This window comes from Salmo salar, chromosome ssa22 (genome assembly GCF_905237065.1).
Source record: "Salmo salar chromosome ssa22, Ssal_v3.1, whole genome shotgun sequence".
Classification (NCBI taxonomy): domain Eukaryota; kingdom Metazoa; phylum Chordata; class Actinopteri; order Salmoniformes; family Salmonidae; genus Salmo; species Salmo salar.
The window spans coordinates 52,114,702-52,135,066 of NC_059463.1; the positions used below are offsets into that span (position 1 = coordinate 52,114,702).

At 43.4% G+C, this 20,365-nt stretch overlaps 1 protein-coding gene across 2 annotated transcripts in view; it reads left to right on the forward strand.

Annotated features, from left to right (window-relative positions):
• The window catches only part of LOC106583689 (serine/threonine-protein phosphatase 4 regulatory subunit 1), a 32,741-nt gene continuing 12,376 nt past the window's right edge, over window positions 1–20,365 (forward strand). The window contains exons 1-12 of one of the 2 annotated variants that reach the window (XM_014168185.2): window positions 1–23; window positions 6,651–6,695; window positions 8,952–9,081; window positions 9,719–9,825; window positions 10,084–10,226; window positions 10,514–10,660; window positions 12,839–12,943; window positions 13,407–13,472; window positions 14,222–14,380; window positions 16,228–16,352; window positions 18,220–18,662; window positions 19,295–19,602. In XM_014168185.2, the coding sequence (XP_014023660.2) occupies window positions 17–23; window positions 6,651–6,695; window positions 8,952–9,081; window positions 9,719–9,825; window positions 10,084–10,226; window positions 10,514–10,660; window positions 12,839–12,943; window positions 13,407–13,472; window positions 14,222–14,380; window positions 16,228–16,352; window positions 18,220–18,662; window positions 19,295–19,602 (1,785 nt within the window). In that variant the 5' untranslated portion in view covers window positions 1–16. Of the gene's footprint in view, window positions 24–338; window positions 582–6,650; window positions 6,696–8,951; window positions 9,082–9,718; window positions 9,826–10,083; window positions 10,227–10,513; window positions 10,661–12,838; window positions 12,944–13,406; window positions 13,473–14,221; window positions 14,381–16,227; window positions 16,353–18,219; window positions 18,663–19,294; window positions 19,603–20,365 lie in introns of those variants that run through there. The other variant, XM_014168186.2, reaches the window with a different exon arrangement.

Here is a 20,365-nt window from a genome sequence, read left to right on the forward strand (position 1 = left end):
CAACCAACCTAAAGCTATGTCAGGTAGCTAGCTACAGTTACACATAGCTAGTTTTATAGTTTGGTCATTAATTCCAATACATTTCAGAATTCCCCAAAATATGTTTATGAAGCTAGCTACGTTTTATAGGCTTCCCACTACCAGACTAAGCCAATGCAAAAAATCTATGTCATCTACATTTTTTTTAGCAAGCTAGTGTCATAATTTTGTCTGACATGCCGAAAATGCAGCCGTGTTGAATCAATTTGACACTTTGCGGACTCCGGAGTATGACTCGTGACTACAATTTGCATTGAATTGTGGGTCATATCAACCCCACAAATGATCAATGTTCTTCACTCGCTCCCTTGAGCTAAAATGAGGGTAAGGGGCAACGTTAGTAAAATGGACCTCCACTTAAGATGGCAATCAAAGTGGCTAGTGTGAGGGCCGAGGGGATAAAAATTGTTGTTTGGACTGCAGTTATACTGTACTGTCTTTGTTAAAATGGTGTAAGCCCTCACTGGCCACACGATACCTCTATCATTCTCTATGGTGACAGCCCAAACAATAGATCACCGAGCATATAATCAAGATGGCAGGTATGTGGCTAGCTATGATTATACCGTTTATTCGAAACTTTAACGAACTCGTGTTTGTCAAAATACCGTTTAGGGTGTCTTGTGAAAAGTCGCCTACATTGACACATAATTTCTAGATTTATTGTGTGTTGTTTTCAAGCAATAAGGATAGCTAGCTAACGTTACATGGGCAGCAAGCTGTGTTTTCAAGCGAAAGGGATAACTTAGCTAGCAAATTCTAGTATTTATATCTGCTTGTTGACAACACTAACACTGCACATGTTTCTAGGTATGGGTTGTAGCTATAATGTATTGTGTGTTAAGTCAATTTAAAATGTAATGTTAGCTAAATATGTCAGGTCGACTTGCTTTCATGCCTAAACTACTGTATCTTGCTAGCTAGCTTGGTAGCCTCGACACCGATATCTTGGCATTCGAAATCCATCTCAAAACAATGACGTGCAGCAAGCAAGCTACCATGTGATTTGGTAACCGTATATAACTTCCCAGTACTAGCGCAAATTAGGTACGTAGCTCATGTTAGTTCGTTATTTTCATTGGCTGAAACAGTATACACTAAATTGTTATGGTAAAGGTTTGTTTTTGAGTTGGAGGAACATTTCCTAGTTCTGTGTTTAATTAACATTGATTGGCTGGCTACTGCACTCTTGGTCTTACTTGTTACCACTGGATTAGGCTAAATGCCCCACTAGCCAGCAGACCCGAACCGCTTGCTTACAGCTGTACTAGGGTCAGACAGCATTCCTGTGTGTATTGAGGGGGCCCGAACAATCTCGCCCTTGCATATGATTTGGAACCTGGCTGCCTCCCAGCTGTGATCCAGGTGCCCCGCTCTGTCCGAAAGCGAAGTTGGCTCAAAACAAATGTGACGTAGTATTAAAAACAGTTAAATGTAATCTGTGTAAAAAATAATAGTTATACATTGCTGAGGTGTAGTCACTTGAGGATACAAGCTCAGGTACACAGTACAAATATAATAATTATGAAACCATGAAATATTTTGTATTTCCAATTCAACAAAACTGTATGAATAAGGCTTGACATTACTTATATGCTTTGTAAATATTGTTTAATCAAATTTTAAATGACTAACTATAAGATTTTACCTTCTAACTGTAAAATACATATTTGTATGTTTAGTGTTAGAAAATGCGCATATTTTCTGAAGGTCTCTTGTTCAAAACATCTGACCCCATCACTGTGAACATCTCAGAGCTCTAGTTTGGCTTCCTGAACTCATTAGGAACTCGCCTTTAATCTCATATTAATCATGTTTAAAATCGGAATAATTTTAGACACATGGCTATAAATCGAGCTCTGAAGGTGCTACAGTGATGAAACCAGTCTCTTCTGCTGAGTTACGATGTAAGGATTGCAGGGATCTCAGTGGCTGTGACGTAGGGTTCAAGTGGTTTCAGATTTGACATCCTACGTCACACAGGCCAGAACAAGATTAGACTGACGAGTTTCAGATGAAAGGTTTCTTGCCATTTAGAGCCTGTAATCAAACCCACAAATGATGCTCCAGATACTCAACTAGTCTAAAGAAGGCCAGTTTCATTGCTTATTTAATCAGAACAACAGTTTTCAGCTGTGCTAACATAATTGCAAAATGGTTTTCTAATGATTAAATTAGTCTTGTAAAATTATAAACTTGGATTAGCTAACACAATGTGCCATTGGAACACAGGAGGGATGGTTGCTGATAATGGTCCTCTGTACGCCTATGTAGATATTCCGTGATTTTGTTGTTGTTGCCGTTTCCAGCTACAATAGTCATTTTCAACATTAACAATGTCTACACTGTAATTCTGATCAATTTGATGTTATTTTAAAACAAGTACATTTCTAAGTGATCCCAAACTTTTGAAAGGTAGTGTACATATTGGTTGTTTAGCTCCAGGACACTCAAGACCAGTCTGAATGTAGCTGGGTACCAGTAAAAAAAAATGTATATAAGTGCATTCGGAAAGTATTCAGACCCCTTGACTTCCCCCCCATTTTCTTACATTACAGCCTTATTCTAAAAATGGATTAAATTGTATTTTTTCCTCATTAATCTACACACAATAACCTATGACAAAGCAAAAACAGGTTTTTAGAAATGTTTGCAAATGTATTAAAAAAAAGACATGTACAGTCGTGGCCAAAAGTTTTCAGAATGACAAATATTAATTTCCACAAAGTTTGCTGCTTCAGTGTCTTTTAGATATTTTTGTCACATGTTACTATGGACTACTGAAGTATAATTACAAGCATTTCACAAGTGTCAAAGGCTTTTATTGACGATTACATGAAGTTGATGCAAGGAGTCAATATTTGCAGTGTTGACCCTTTTTCAAGACCTCTGCAATCCGCCCTGGCATGCTGTCAATTAACTTCTGGGCCACATCTTCACTGATGGCAGCCCATTATTGCATAATCTGTCCACCCGCCACTTGAGGATTGACCACAAGTTCTCAATGGGTATAAGGTCTGGGGAGTTTCCTGGCCATAGACACAAAATATCAATGTTTTGTTCCCAGAGCTACTTAGTTATCATTTTTGCCTTATGGCAAGGTGCTCTATCATGCTGGAAATGCATTGTTAGTCACTAAACTGTTCCTGGATGGTTGGGAGAAGTTGCACTCAGAGGATGTGTTGGTACCGTTCTTTATTCATGGCTGTGTTCTTAGGCAAAATTGTGAGTCAGCCCACTCTCTTAGCTGAGAAGCAAACCCACACATGAATGGTCTCAGGATGCTTTACTGTTGGCATGACACAGGACTGATGGTAGCGCTCACCTTGTCTTCTCTGGACAAGCTTTTTTCCGGATGCCCCAAACAATCGGAAAGGGGATTCATCAGAGAAAATGACTTTACCCCAGTCCTCAGCAGTTCAATCCCTATACCTTTTGCAGAATATCAGTCTGTCCCTGATGTATTTCCTGGAGAGAAGTGGCTTCTTTGCTGCCCTTCTTGACACCACGCCATCCTCCAAAAGTCTTCACCTCACTGTGCGTTCAGATGCACTCACACCTGCCTGCTGCCATTCCTGAGTAAGCTCTACTAGTGGTGCCCTGATCCCGCAGCTGAATCAACTTTAGGAGATGGTCCTGGCACTTGCTGGACTTTCTTGGGCACCCTGAAGCCTTCTTCACAACAATTGAACCGCACTCCTTGAAGTTGTTGATGATCCGATAAATGGTTGATTTAGGTGCAATCTTACTGGCAGCAATATCCTTGCCTGTGAAGCCCTTTTTGTGCAAAGCAATGATGACGGCACGTGTTTACTTGCAGGTAAGCATGATTGACAGAGGAAGAACAATGATTCCAAGCACCACCCTCCTTTTGAAGCTTCCAGTCTGTTATTCGAACTCAATCAGCATGACAGAGTGATCTCCAGCCTTGTCCTCGTCAACACTCACACCTGTGTTAACTAGAGAATCACTGACATGATGTCAGCTGGTCCTTTTGTTGCAGGGCTGAAATGCAGTGGAAATGTTTTTGGGGGATTCAGTTCATTTGCATGGCAAAGAGGGACTTTGCAATTAATTGCAATTCATCTGATCACTCTTCATAACATTCTGGAGTATATGCAAATTACCATCATACAAACTGAGGCAGCAGACTTTGTGAAAATTAATATTTGTGTCATTCTCAAAACTTTTGGGTACGACTGTACATAAGTATTCAGACCCTTTACCGAGTACTTTGCTGAAGCAGCTTTGGGAGTGATTACAGCCTCAAGTCTTCTTGGGTGTGATGCTACATGCATGGCACACCTGTTTCTCCCATTCTTCTCTGCAGATCCTTTCAAGCTCTGCCAGGTTGAATGGGGAGTGTCGTTGCACAGATATTTTCAGGTCTCTTCAGAGATGTTAGATAATGTTCAAGTCCGGGCTCTGGCTGGCCCACTCAAGGACATTCAGAGACTTGTCCCAAAGCCACTCCTGCATTGTCTTGGCTGTGTGCTTAGGGTCGTTGTCCTTTTTGAAGGTAAACCTTCACCCCAGTCTGAGGTCCTGAGCACTCTGGAGCAGGTTTTCATCAAGGATCTCTCTGTACTTTAATCCGTTCATCTTTCCCTCGATCCTGACTAGTCCCTCAGTCCCTGCCACTGAAAAACATCCCCACAGCATGATGCTGCCACCACCATGCTTCACCGTAGGGATGGTGCCAGGTTTCCCCCAGATGTAAAGAGTTCAATCTTGGTTTCATTAGACCAGAGAATCTTGTTTCTCATGAGCTGAGAGTCCTTTAGGTGCCTTTTGGCAAAGCGGGCTATCATGTGCCTTTTACTGAGGAGTGGCTTCCATCTGGCCACTCTTCCACAAAGGCCTGATTGGTGGAGGACTGCAGCGATGGTTGTCCTTCTGGAACGTTCTCCAATCTCCACAGAGGAACTCTGGAGCTCTATTAGTGACCATCGGATTCTTGGTCACCTCCCTGACCAAGGCCCTTCTCCCCCGATTGCTCATTTTGGCCAGGCGACAAGCTCTAGGAAGAGTCTTGGTGGTTCCAAACTTCTTCCATTTAAGAATGATGGAGGCCACAGTGTTCTTGGGGACCTTCAATGCTCCATAAATGTTTTGGTACCCTTCCCCAGATCTGTGCCTCGACACAATCCTGTCTCGGGGGTCTATGGACACTTCCTTCGAATTCATGCCTTGCTTTTTGCTCTGACATGCACTTTCAACTGTGGGACCTTATATAGACAGGTGTGCCTTTTTCAAATGAAGCCCAATCAATTGAATTTACCACAGGTGGACTCCAATCAAGTTGTAGAAACATCTCAAGGATTATTAATGGAAACAGGATGCACCTGAGCTCAATTACGAGTCTTGGAGGAAAGGAGCTGAATACTTCTGTAAATTAAGTATTTAAGTTTTTTCTTTTTAATACATTTGCAAAAAATTCTTAAACCTGTTTCCGCTTTGTCATTTTGGGGTATTGCTTGTAGATTGCTGAGAATTTGTATTTATTTAATCCATTTTAGAATAAGGCTGTAACGTAACAATGTGGAAAAAGTAAAGGGGTCTGAATACTTTCCGAAGCCACTGAATATATACGGTGCCAGTCAAGTTTGGACATACCTGCTCATTCCAGAGTTTTTATGTTAACTATTTTCTACATTGTAGAATAATAGTGAAGACATCAAAACTATGAAATAACACATATGGAATCATGTAGTAACAAAAAAATTGTTAAAGAAATATACTTTAGATTTTTCCAAGTAACCACCCTTTGCCAAGAGTGTGTAAAGCTGTCATCAAGGCAATCCCTCAACCAGCTTCACCTGGAATGCTTTTCCAACGGTCTTGAAGGAGTTCTCACACATGCTGAGTACTTGTTGGCTGTTTTTCCTTCACTCTGTGGTCTAACTCATCCCAAACCATCTGTTGGTTTGAGGGTGGGTGATTGTGGAGGCCAGGTCATCTGATGCAGCACTCCATCACTCTCCTTCTTGGTCATGTAGCCCTTACACAGCCTGGGGGTGTGTTGGGTCTTTGTCCTGTTGAAAAACATATTTCAGAATTGTGACGTCTTCACTATTATTCTACAATGTAGAATTTTATTTTTTTTTAAATAAAGGAAAACCCTTGAATGAATAGGTGTGTCCAAACTTTTGACTGGTACTGTATGTTTTTTTATGCCTTAAGGGATCCTAAAATTCTAAATCAAATAGCAAAATTATCCTTGGTATGGCCATCATCTCAAAACATATTCCGTGTGACGTCACAAATGACTTACCAACGGTTGTTGTTTTAATGTTTTTTTGGGGGGGGGGGGTGGGGTTTGTATTTATTCCGGCTTAGACTCTTAAGGATTAAGACACTGCAGAGCTGGTGCACGATATGGCTAGGAAAACATACCTCAATCCAGGGATGAGAAATGCGTTGTACTCCGAATTGTCCCATTATGTCAACTGTTACAGACAAGATTGAATGACTGCAATTTGTTTTGCTAGCTTGCCCCTTTTCTCTCTTTCTCATAGTAACAGTTGATGTATTTGCTGATCACCAGGTACCATTTGACTGAAGGTATTAATGATTTCATGTTTGTAAAATCTGTCCTCATCATTTTGCAGGTCTGTCTTTATATTTTGAAGATGGCCATGATGATTTGGATGACTGTGAGTATTTCCCCTCACCAATATGTTTCAAATGCCATGTTGAATTCTTGTGAAGTTCATGTAGAAAGATTTACTGAGGCACATTCAATGCAGGATTTTACTGACACCTTCCAAAGTGTGGTGAGGGAAGCCTGTAGTTTCTGATTGACCGTCTTTGTCCCAATGAAATGTAAGGCTGTTACATTTTAGATTGACATTTCATTTAGCAGATGCTATTATCCACAGACACAGGAGCAATTACTGTTAAGTGCCTTGCTCAAGGGCACATCAATATTGTTTTCTTCACTTAGTCGGCTCGGGGATTTGAACCAGCGACCTTTCGGTTTCTGGCCCAATGCTCTTTACCGCTAGGCTAACACCTAACTTTGTGTCAGATTCCTCCCTCTGGGTTCAGGCAAGCTATTATTACCAATATCCATCTTTCCGTCTTGTCATAGGCTACTCATTTTGTAACTGAAACAGGCAGTGCAATAGCTGTCACTTTTTCACTTTGCTTACTATGTATATTGAGGTTAAATGTGGTGTCGTATTACTTGCGCAAGGGTCAACCCAAAGCGCACTTATATCAACATTATAATTCTAATCTGACAGGGAGTGGTTCCTTTTCCAGATGAAAGTGCTTACTTGCAGTGCATTTGGAAAGTATTCACACCCCTTGACTTTTTCCACATGTTACATTAAAGCCTTATTCTAAAAGGACTTAAATGGTTATTTTTATGTCATCAATCTACACACAATACCCCATAATGATGAAGCAAAAACAGGTTTTTATACATTTTTACAAATGTATAAAAAAATAACCTGTTAATATCACATTTACATAAGTATTCAGACCCTTTACTCAGTTCTTTGTTAAAGCACCTTTGACAGCGATTACAGCCTTGATTCTTCTTGGGTATGACACTACAGCTTGGCACACCTGTATTTGGGTAGTTTCTCCCATTTTTCTCTGCAGATCCTCTCATGCTCTGTCAGGTTGGATGGGGAGTGTCGCTGCACAACTATTTTCAGGTCTCTCTAGAGATGTTTGATGGGGTTCAAGTCCGGGCTCTGTCTGGGCCACTCAAAAGACATTCAAAGACTTGTCCCGAAGCCACTCCTGCATTGTCTTGGCTGTGTGCTTAGGGTCGTTGTCCTGTTGGAAGTTGAACCTTCGCCACAGTCTGAGGTCCCGAGCGCTCTGAAGCAGGTTTTCATCAAGGGTCCCTCTGTACTTAGTTCTGTTCATATTTCCCTCGATCCTAACTAGTCTCCCAGTACCTGCCGCTGAAAAACATCCCCACAGCATAATGCTGCCACCACAGTGCTTCCCCGTAGGGATGGTGCCAGGTTTTCTCCAGATGTGACGCTTGGCATTCAGTCTAACGAGTTCAATCTTGGTTTCATCAGACCAAAGAATCTTGTATCTCATGGGCTGAGAGTCCTTTAGGTGCCTTTTGGCAAACTCCAGGCGTATCATGTGCCTTTTACTGAGGAGTGGCTTCGGTCTGGCCACTCTACCATAAAGGCCTGATTGGTGGTGCTTCTGGAAGGTTCTCCCATCGTCACAGAGAAACTCTGGAGCTCTGTCAGAGTGACCATCGGGTTCTTGGTCACCTTCCTGACCAAGGCCCTTCTCCCCCGATTGCTCAGTTTGGCCGGGTGGCCAGCTCTAGGAAGAGTCTTGGTGGTTCCAAACCTCTTCCATTTAAGAATGATGGAGGCCACTGTGTTCTTGGGGATCCTTTTTGGTATCCTTCCCCAGCTCTGTGCCTCGACACAATCCTGTCTCAGAGCTCTACGGACAATTCGACCTCATGGCTTGTTTTTTGCTCTTACATGCGCTGTCAACTGTGGGACCTTTTTATATAGATAGGTGTGTGCCTTTCCAAATCATGTCCAATCAATTGAATTTACCACAGGTGGACTCCAATCAAGTTGTAGAATCATCTCAATGATGATCAATGGAAACAGGATGCACCTGAGCTTAATTTCGAGTCTCATAGCAAAGGGTCGGAATACTTATGCAAATAAGATTTAATACATTTGCAAATAATTCTGAAACCTGCTTTTGCTTTGTCATTATGGGGTATTGTGTGTAGATTGCTGAGAACTTTTTATTTAATCAATTTTATAATAAGGCTGTAACGTAACAAAATGTGGGAAAACTCACTTTCCGACTGCACCGTACCTAGTCTCCACACTCACTCACTTCAGCGTGAACAAACATGTTTGTTAAGTTGTGATTTTTTTATTATTTTTTTTCTCTCTGGATAGTTGGGTTTGATGACTACGGATCAGAGTGCGACGGGATTCGGATCACAGCTTTTCTGGATGCAGGGCAAGACAATCTCACCCCCCTGGGGAGACTAGAGAAATACGCCTTCAGCGAAAATGTCTTCAACAGGTAGGAACGAAAATGATGATGCATTTGCAAACACGGCACAGGGAAGCAATGGCAAAAGTTTAGAGATAATGTGATGCTCATGATGACTGCCATTTGTTTTTGTAATGTAGGACCACAATACACATTGTTGATTTAAAAGTTCTGGTTTGAATTCACCAAACCTGGGCTTATGCCATGGCATGGCTGGAATATAACAAATGATGTCAGGCATCAGTGAATGGGCTGAGTGTAGGCTGGGCATTCCATACTACCAGGTCTTTTCACCCTGTGCTTCAAGACATGAACTCACGAGGCGCCACGCTTGTTATGACGGGCATGGTTTGACCTAGGTGTTTCTGATTTGGTCACTTCTTGCTTTCTGCCCAATCAAAGATAAAAGCCTGCCTGATGCCCTCAGTGGTTTTCAAGACGTTAGCATGCACATCACCTCTCCAAACACCTCCATTACCCCCAGTTGAACTCCACTCATGGGAATGAATTTTTCATTCTCTGCTTGTTGAGTTCAAGTCCTCTTTGGGGTGATTTCCAAGTGCATGTGTGTAATTTTCTCGTCAGCTACGGGCCGGTAGCGCTGTGTTGTGCTACTTGGGCTAGATGTTGGCACAGGCACTCACTTGGTGCTTGTGTTGCTTTCTAGGCAGATCGTGGCACGCGGGTTGCTTGATGTGCTTCGAGAGTTCAGTGACAATGAGAATGACTTCATCAGTGTCATGGAGACAGTTGCCCGAATGTCTGAAGATGGAGGTAGATGTTGTTTTTATCTGTCTCATATTATTTGACAATTCTGTCAATTGTTTGTGAGGTTGGGGTCAATTCCATTTTAATTGCTGTCACTTGAATTGGACATGGAAGGTTAGCGATCCACTGGAGTAAAATTTAATAAATGAATTGACTAACTTTTACATGCAATTAACCCCAAATAAAAATGTATTGTTTTGTTAGAACTTTTGTTTTGTACGCATGTTTGTGAACATCTCCGTGTGTGTGTGTGTGTGTCCTCAGAGCCCACAGTGCGCGCTGAGCTGATGGAGCAGGTGCCCAACATTGCCATGTTCCTACACGAGAGCCAGCCCAACTTCCCAGCAGCCTTCTCCAGATATCTGGTGCCAATCGTGGTTCATTATCTCACAGACCCCAATAACCAGGTAGGAACACATAGGACTCCCAATGGACCACAACAAAACCGTGACATTATCTTAAGCAATTGTGATTACTGACACCCCTTGCCTGTCATTTGTGCCTATGAATTGTAAATGTTAATTGTTATTGGAAATTCAACAAGCTCGTAATACATTAAACAAATTCTAGGAAGAAAGGCTACCATAGTGAACTGAACAGAACACGTGCATTTCCAGGCTAAGTAAACACTATATATTGTATAGTATATTTTGAAGTAAAGCGGTCAGTACTGACAGATGGTATTTTTCCCCAGGTGAGGAAGACCAGTCAGGCAGCCCTGCTGGTGCTGTTAGAGCAGGGCCTCATCTGCAAAGGCGACATGGAGACCAAAGTGTGTCCTGTTCTACTGGACCTCACCGAGTCCAGCAGCGACGATGACTACAAGATAGAGGCCGTCGCGGTAATATGGCTTTGGGTTTATTGATGATTCAAGCTCACATTAAGTTACGTTTCAGCCTTATTCTAAAATGCATTTAAAAAAAAATATTCCTCATCAATCTACACACAATACCCTATAATGACAAAGCGAAAACAGATTTTTATACATTTTTGCAAATGTATTAAAGATAAAAAACTAATTGAGCTCAGGTGCATCCTGTTTCCATTAACCATCCCTGAGGTGTTTCTACAACTTGATTAGAGTCCACCTGTGGTAAATTCAATTGATTGAACATGATTTGGAAAGGCACACACCTGACTATGTAAGGTCCCACAGGTGACAGTGCATGTCAGATCAAAAACCAAGCCGTGAGGTCAAAGGAATTGTCCGTAGAGCTCCAAGACAGGATTGTGTCGAGGCACAGATCTGAGGAAGGGTACCAAAAAATACCTGCAGCATTGAAGGTCCCCGAGAACAAAATAGCCTCCATCATTCTTAAATGGAAAAAGTTTGGAACCACCAAGACTCTTCCTAGTGCTGGCCACCCGGCCAAACTGAGCAATTGGGGGAGAAGGGCCTTGGTCAGGGAGGTGACCAAGAACCCGATGGTCACTCTGACAGAGCTCCAGAGTTTCTCTGTGACGATGGGAGAAACTTCCAGAAGCACCACCAATCAGGCCTTTATGGTAGAGTGGCCAGACCGAAGCCACTCCTCAGTAAAAGGCACATGACAGCCCGCTTGGAATTTGCCTAAAGGACCCTCAGACCATGAGAAACAAGATTCTCTGGTCTAATGAAACCAAGATTGAACTCTTTGGCCTGAATTCCAAGCGGCATGTCTGTAGGAAACCTGGCACCATCTCTACGGTGAAGCACTGTGGTGGGAGCATCATGCTGTGGGGATGTTTTTCAGTGGTAGGGACTGGGAGACGAGTCAGGATCGAAGGAAAGATGAACGGAACAAAGTACAGAGATCCTTGATGAAAACCTGCTCCAGAGCACTCAGGACCTCAGACTGGGGTGAAGGTTCACCTTCCAACAGGACAACGACCCTAAGCACACAGCCAAGACAATGCAGGAGTGGCTTTGGGACAAGTCTCTGAATGTCCTTGAGTGGCCCAGCCAGATCTCTGATTTGAACCCGATCGAACATCTCTGGAGAGACCTGAAAATAGTTGTGCAGCGACGCTCCCCATCCAACCTGACAGCTTGAGAGGATCTGCAGAGAAGAATGGGAGAAACTCACATACAGGTATGCCAAGCTTGTAGCGTCATACCCCAGAAGACTCGAGGCTGAAATCACTCCGAAAGGTGCTTCAACAAAGTACTGAGTAAATGATCTGAATACTTATGTAAATGTGATATTTATGGGTTTTATTTTGAATAAATATGCAAAAAAACTGGAAAAAATGCTTTGTCATCATGGTCTATTGCGTGTTCATTTATAAAGGGGGAAAACATTTTTTTTGAATAAGGCTGTAACGTAACAATATGTGGGAAAAAAGTCAGGGGGTCTGAATACTTTCCAAAAGCACTGTATAGGACATAAAGACATACAGGACATAAATGCAAGAGTAGTGGTTCTGAGGCATTATACCAAAAACACGTATCGGCTCAGACTGATCCCTGGATGGGAATAATGAGGATATCGGCTCAGACTGATCCCTGGATGGGAATAATGAGGATATCGGCTCAGACTGATCCCTGGATGGGAATAATGAGGATATCGGCTCAGACTGATCCCTGGATGGGAATAATGAGGATAGTTGCTAGTGGACCCTAGCCACAATATTGAAGTCAATATGAGATGCAGCTTCAGAGGAATTTGCAAGTCAGCATAAATCCATGGTCACTACCAGTACTGTGTTTATAAAGGGGGTTTATTTTTGTAACCTTGACGATGCTTTCTCTAATACGGTTAGCTGTGGAATGGTAAGGCTGTGTGGAATGCCCAGCTGAATCCTCCACCAAGTCCAATAGTGCTGTTTGAGAATCAAGCACTGTGCTTCCTTTGTGCTCAGATCCACATGGAGGTGTAAGGGTGCCCCTAGACGCAGATCCTGGGTCAGTTTAGCATTTTCCCCCGCAAACATTTTTTAAGATTGGGGGAGGGGAAGCTGATCCCATATCTGTACTCTGGAGCCCCTGTGGATTCCATTACAATTACATTGATTGTGATCCTCTCTCCCTGCTCCGTAGATCATGTGTAAGCTGGTAACCATGCTGAGCAAAGAGACAGTGGAGCAGCTGTTGCAGCGTTTCTGTGAGCTGTGCAGCGACGCCAGGCTCTTCCAAGTCCGCAAGGTAAACTCAAACACACAGTTCTCCGGATCCAGCTGGAGCACAGTTTTGACAATAAACATTACACACTGTTTATGGTAGTCGCTCAAGGATTGTGTTTCCCATCTTGAATCTTCCGAAATGTTCACAAACTGAATGAATGCAGTTGCTGAAGGAGTGTGTTTTGTGATTCAGTATGAAGGCCTAAACTATCTGTTTGGAATTGTAATGACCTTGGGAACTTAGTGCCAGTTGGGGAAGGGGTATTTATTTTGGAGATTTTCCTGAGCTTGTAATGACTGTAATGTGCCTCGGTGTATCCCAATGTTGCCCTTTATTATTCAGCACCAACAGTATTAAGTCTATAAGGCCGACATGGGTAAATACTTTTTAGAATATTTTTTTATTTTTTCTCCAGTCATACTAGTGAGCAAAAGCTGCTTGAACAAACCATTTTTAACAGGTTTTTGACAATCTTTTCCTTCAGGTGTGTGCAGCCAATTTCGGAGAGTTCTGTTCCATTGTGGGCCGGGATGCCACAGAGAAACTACTGGTGAGTCACCAGGATGTTGCTTTATTTCGTCCTCACACTCAAAGATACGGTGGTATACAGTATCAATCAAATGTATTTATAAAACCCTTCTCACATCAGCTGATGTCACAAAGTGCTGTACAGAAACCCAGCTTAAAACCCCAAACAGCAAGCAATGCAGGTGTAGAAGCACAGTACCAGTCAAAAGTTTGGACACACCTACTCATTCAAGGGTTTTTCTTAATTTTTACTATTTTCTACATTGTAGAATAATAGTGAAGACATCAAAACTATGAAATAACACACATGGAATCATGTAGTAACCAAAAAAGTGTTAAACAAATCAAAATATATTTGAGATTCTTCTAAGTAACCACCCTTTGCCTTGACACCTTTGCGCACTCTGTCACAAGTTTCCAATATCCTCGCCCACGTGGGCATTATGTAAGAGTAATGTATATGGCAATTATTTTATGGTCCTACTGCATTCTGTCCCCTATCAACACTTTTCAAACTTTTGGTGCCAGCGAGAATGACATAAGAAAGTAGTCAAGGTAACTAGCCTAATAGAGCCTCCACCATGTATATCTCACTAGGTCAGGATATTTAAGCCTCCATATATCCATGATATTTGTGATTTCCTTAAGCGCAACCAACCTTTGTCTGATAAGAAATTCTCGTTTTTCATTGGAAAATGTTTTGCTACAGTTTGCAACGATCTCCACTAATGAATACATCCCTTGTAATGATTGTTTTCTGTCACTGCCCAGATGTCCAAGTTCTTTGACCTGTGCTCTGATAGCCTGTGGGGCATCCGGAAGGCGTGCGCCGACTGCTTCATGATCGTCTCCAACTCCACCTCCCCCGAGGTGCGACGCACTAAACTGTCCCCCCTTTTCAGTAGCCTCATCAGTGACCAGTCTCGCTGGGTAAGAGACTGCGCCAGATGCGCGTGTGCACACACACACACACACACACACACACACACACAGTATAAACACCATTCTATTCTGGTGGTGTTTGTATGAGATGTTTTTCGCATGAATGACCACGATTTACAATACTAACAGTGATGATAGATTTGGAACATCATAGAGATACATACAGTGAGGGGAAAAAGTATTTGATCCCCTGCTGATTTTGTACGTTTGCCCACTGACAAAGAAATGATCAGTCTATAATTTTAATGGTAGGTTCATTTGAACAGTGAGAGACAGAATAACAACAAAGGAATCCAGAAAAACACATGTCAAAAATGTTATGAAATTATTTGCATTTTAATGAGGGAAATAAGTATTTGACCCCTTCTCAATCAGAAAGATTTCTAGCTCCCAGGTGTCTTTTTATACAGGTAACAAACTGAGATTAGGAGCACACTCTTAAAGGGAGAGCTCCTAATCTCAGCTTGTTACCTTTATAAAAGACACCTGTCCACAGAAGCAATCAATCAATCAGATTCCAAACTCTCCACCATGGCCAAGACCAAAGAGCTCTCCAAGGATGTCAGGGACAAGATTGTAGACCTACACAAGGCTGGAATGGGCTCCAAGACCATCGCCAAGCAGCTTGGTGAGAAGGTGACAACAGTTGGTGCGATTATTCGCAAATGGAAGAAACACAAAGAACTGTCAATCTCCCTTGGCCTGGGGCTCCATGCAAGATCTCACCTCGTGGAGTTGCAATGATCATGAGAACGGTGAGGAATAAGCCCAGAACTACATGAGAGGATCTTGTCAATGATCTCAAGGCAGCTGGGACCATAGTCACCAAGAAATCAATTGGTAACACACTACGCCCTGAAGGACTGAAATCCTGCAGCGCCCGCAAGGTCCCCCTGCTCAAGAAAGCACATATACATGCCCGTCTGAAGTTTGCCAATGAACATCTTATTCAGAGGACAACTGGGTGAAAGTGTTGTGGTCAGATGAGACCAAAATGGAGCTCTTTGGCATCAACTCAACTCGCCGTGTTTGGAGGAGGAGGAATGCCGCCTATGACCCCAAGAATACCATCCCCACCGTCAAACATGGAGGTGGAAACATTATGCTTTGGGGGTGTTTTTCTGCTAAGGGGATAGGACAACTTCATCGCATCAAAGGGACGATGGACGGTGCCATGTACCGTCAAATCTTGGGTGAGGACCTCCTTCCCTCAGCCAGGGCATTGAAAATGGGTCGTGGATGGGTATTCCAGCATGACAATGACCCAAAACACACGGCCAAGGCAACAAAGGAGTGGCTCAAGAAGAAGCACATTAAGGTCCTGGAGTGGCCTAGCCAGTCTCCAGACCTTGATCTCATAGAAAATCTGTGGAGGGAGCTGAAGGTTCGAGTTGCCAAACGTCAGCCTCGAAACCTTGATGACTTGGAGAAGATCTGCAAAGAGGAGTGGGACAAAATCCCTCCTGAGATGTGTGCAAACCTGGTGGCCAACTACAAGAAACGTCTGACCTCTGTGATTGCCAACAAGGGTTTTGCCACCAAGTACTTGGTCATGTTCTGCAGAGGGGTCAAATACTTATTTCCCTCATTAAAATGCAAATCATTTTATAACATTTTTGACATGTGCTTTTCTGGATTCTTTTGTTGTTATTCTGTCTCTCACTGTTCAAATAAACCTACCATTAAAATTATAGATTGATAATTCATTTGTCAGTGGGCAAACGTACAAAATCAGCAGGGGATCAAATACTTTTTTCCCTCACTGTATATTATTATGTGTTTTACTACGTTGTTGTATTTAATGATGTGGTCGACATGCTCTCTTCACCCTCCAGGTGCGCCAGGCTGCCTTCCAGTCTTTGGGACGCTTCATCTCCACCTTTGCCAACCCCTCCACCACGGGCCTCTACTTCAAAGAGGACGGCACACTACTAGAGGTCCCCAGGTGTCCCTTTGACAGGTTAGGACACAAACCAACAGCAAAACACACACACACGTTCTCACCGCACCACTCTGGGTCCAAATACACTATTTGAAATGTACCATACTAGTAAAATTAACCAATAGTCTTTTCTTGTTTTCACCTTTGAATTTAGAGTTTTGTGTGTTGTGATTTTTGTTCATTATAATGAATGTAAGTGTCGATTTGACATCAGTTAATTAATATCATCTTGTGTGCATCTTCAACATGGCATCCGTTGGATTTAATTTAGCTGTTATTCCTGGTCCTAACAGTTGACACACTTTGGCACACCTTTGTTTGGTTGTAGTGTGTAATAGTCTACGGTTCTGTTTATGTTCCCATCTTCTTGACATTCTTCAGCACTGTTGTACTCCACCATGGCTGTGTAGGTGCTGCATTATGCGCAGAGGGAGAGAGCTCCTGTTTCACTTTGTTCATGGTGCGGCCAGACTTGTTTTCTTTACAAGCCAACTTATTTGCCAATGACCGTGAAGTGAAGAAATTGTCCATGGTGACATTTGTCCCCTTGCCAGCATGAGGTTCCATAAGCCTCATGACCACATTCTCCCTCACTCTCCCACCTGCTGCCTCATGTGGATGTCTTCCCAGATATTGAAAGCAGTTCAGCATGTACATTTGCGCACGCTCTCGCTGTCTAGTCTATTCCATGTAGGCCAGAGTAGACTGCTAAGACCGCTCATCAACTCACCCATTCTCCACCTTTCTCCCCAACATACTTTACTTCATTTATTTCATCTGTTGATATATTTGTGAAATTAGTTTAGTTTCAGTTTCATTATCGGGGTGATTATCAGCTGGGCACTGCACTTTCAACTGTTGGAAGAAGGAGTGGAGCAGGCCCTACTGTTGGGAGAAGGAGGAAAAGAGCAGGCCCTACTGTTGGGAGAAGGAGGAGTGGAGCAGGCCCTACTGTTGGGAGAAGGAGGAGTGGAGCAGGCCCTACTGTTGGAGAAGGAGGAGAAGAGCAGGCCCTACTGTTGGGAGAAGGAGGAGTGGAGCAGGCCCTACTGTTGGGAGAAGGAGGAAAAGAGCAGGCCCTACTGTTGGGAGAAGGAGGAAAGGAGCAGGCCCTACTGTTGGGAGAAGGAGGAAAAGAGCAGGCCCTACTGTTGGGAGAAGGAGGAAAAGAGCAGGCCCTACTGTTGGGAGAAGGAGGAAAAGAGCAGGCCCTACTGTTGGGAGAAGGAGGAAAAGAGCAGGCCCTACTGTTGGGAGAAGGAGGAAAAGAGCAGGCCCTACTGTTGGGAGAAGCAGGAAAAGAGCAGGCCCTACTGTTGGGAGAAGGAGGAAAAGAGCAGGCCCTACTGTTGGGAGAAGGAGGAAAAGAGCGGGCCCTACTGTTGGGAGAAGGAGGAAAAGAGCGGGCCCTACTGTTGGGAGAAGGAGGAAAAGAGCAGGCCCTACTGTTGGGAGGAGCGGAGCGGGCCCTACTGTTGGGAGGAGCGGAGCGGGCCCTACTGTTGGGAGAAGGAGGAGCAATGGGGGGGAAACTATTCAATGAATGACATTACCTCATTCAACTGGTTGTAACTCCAGTACCCGATAAGATACTTATCAGAGATACTTAAGATTTTAACAACGACAGTGTGTTATATAGACTTATTTTGGAAAAGTCGAGGACAGAGGACGGCATGAGAGAAAAAAAAATGTAATAATGAATTAATACAATTCATGAGCAGTCAAAATTACTGATTTAGCAGTTCTAGTGTTAAATGGGTTTGAATTAAAGTTGTGATTTTATTATTTTTTTAAATTATTTTTAAATGCGTTTGGAATAAATTATGTTGATATAGTTGGAGGGAGATAAAGGGGCTCTCTGATATTTGTTGGCTCTCTGTTGCAGCAATTCCCCCCTCTGCATAGAGTCCTCCAACGGCCCCACAGTGAGACCCTCACACACACCCATTAACCAAGATGGCCGCTCCACCCCATCCCTAGAATCCATGTCCAGGGGGGACAGCGACTCCAGACACACTCCTCTCCAAAACCAACCAGAAGGCCAGGCGCGCAACAACAACCTTCCTCCCACAAATAATAAAAACAAGGAGACGGAACAAACAGACCAGAATTTTAACTCTTTCCTCTACTGGAGGCCTCCGTTAGCGGATATCAGCCAGGAGCTGGAGATGTTGAAGGGCCAGGGTCCTCGGACTCGGACAGAGGGAGAAAAGAAAGAGGTGGTGGTAGAGGACAGGAAGATGTCCAGTCTGGAGCCAGCCACCTGCTCTCAGATCCAGAAGGTATTGGACTGCCTCCAGCCCCACATGGACGACCCTGATGTACAAGGTGAGGATTGAGGAAAACATGTCTCGTCAAAGGTTGTTAATTAAGTTAAGAAATTGGTTCAATAATTTTGGACAACTTGTGTTTTATGGTGACACAATGCGCTGGATATCATCCAACCTTCACAACATTATTTAACACTCACTGAACTTAATAATCTGGACATTTGGGAGTTTGAGCTTGACCTGTGTATTCTAATCAAACTTTATTTGTCACATGCGCCGTATACAACAAGTGTAGACTTTACCGCGAAAGCCCTTAACCAACAGTGCAGTTCAAGAAGAGTTAAGAAAATATTTACCAAGTGGACTAAAATAAAAAGTAATAATAAAAAGCAACACAATAAGAATAACAACAATGAGGCTATATACAGGGGTCACGGGTACCAATTTAGTGTGCAGTGGTACAGGTTAGTTGAGGTAATTTGTACATGTAGGTGGGGGTGAAGTGACTATGCAGAGATAATAAACAGAGAGTATCAGCAGTGTACAACATTTTTATTAATTGTTCAGCAGTCTTATGGCTTTGGGGTAGAAGCTGTTGAGGAGCCTTTTGGTCCTAGACTTGGAGCTCCGGTACCTTTTTTTTAATGTCACATTCACAACTGTGTGTGTCTTTCCGCATGCGTCTCCCAGCCCAAGTACAGGTGCTCTCGGCCGCCCTAAAGGCTGCCCAGCTGGAGAGCCAGTCTGAGGAGGAGGGCGAGTCAGAGAGCCAGACACCTGAGGATGGAAAACCAGATGACGAGTCCTCCCAGAACAGAGTGATCACAGAGGGGAGACAGACACCTGAGCCACCAACCCAGCAGGCCAGGGACCCAGCACCCACAGAGGAACAGAAAGAGAAAGAGGCAAAAGCTGAGACTGAGAAGGAGCCAGAGCTTCATGAGTCACCCCCCAACTCACCTGTCCTAGTACGGGATGACTCGGACCACAGCAGTGTGGTAAGTCAAAATGATTTTGATGAATTGCTTTTTGACACTGAGACTATATTGAACTTTGACAAGTGAACAAACAGATCATCGACCATCTCGAATCCCACCGTACCTTCTCCGCTATGCAATCCGGTTTCCGAGCTGGTCACGAGTGCACCATAGCCACACTCAAGGTGCTAAACGATATCATAACTACCATCGATTAAAAAAACAGTACTGTGCAGCCGTCTTCATCGACCTGGCCAAGGCTTTTGACTCTGTCAATCACCGTATTCTTATCGGCAGACTCAACAGCCTTGGTTTCTCAAATGACTGCCTCGCCTGGTTCACCAACTACTTCTCAGAGTTCAGTGTGTCAAATCGGAGGGCCTGTTGTCCGGACCTCTGGCAGTCTCTATGGGGGTGCCACAGGGTTCCACTCTCGGGCCGACTCTTTTCTCTGTATATATCAATGATGTCGCTCTTGCTGCGGGTCATTCTCTATACATCTGCCCCTTCTTTGGACACTGTGTTAACAAACCTCCAGACGAGCTTCAATGTCATACAACACTCCTTCCGTGGCCTCCAACTGCTCTTAAATGCTAGTAAAAGTAAATGCATGCTCGTCAACCGATAGCTGCCCGCGCCCGCCGGTCTAGCATCACTACTCTGGACGGTTCTGACTTAGATTATGTGGACAACTATAAATACCTGGGTGTCTGGCTAGACTGTAAACTCTCCTTCCAGACTCACATTAAGCATCTCCAATCCAAAACTAAATCTAGAATCAGCT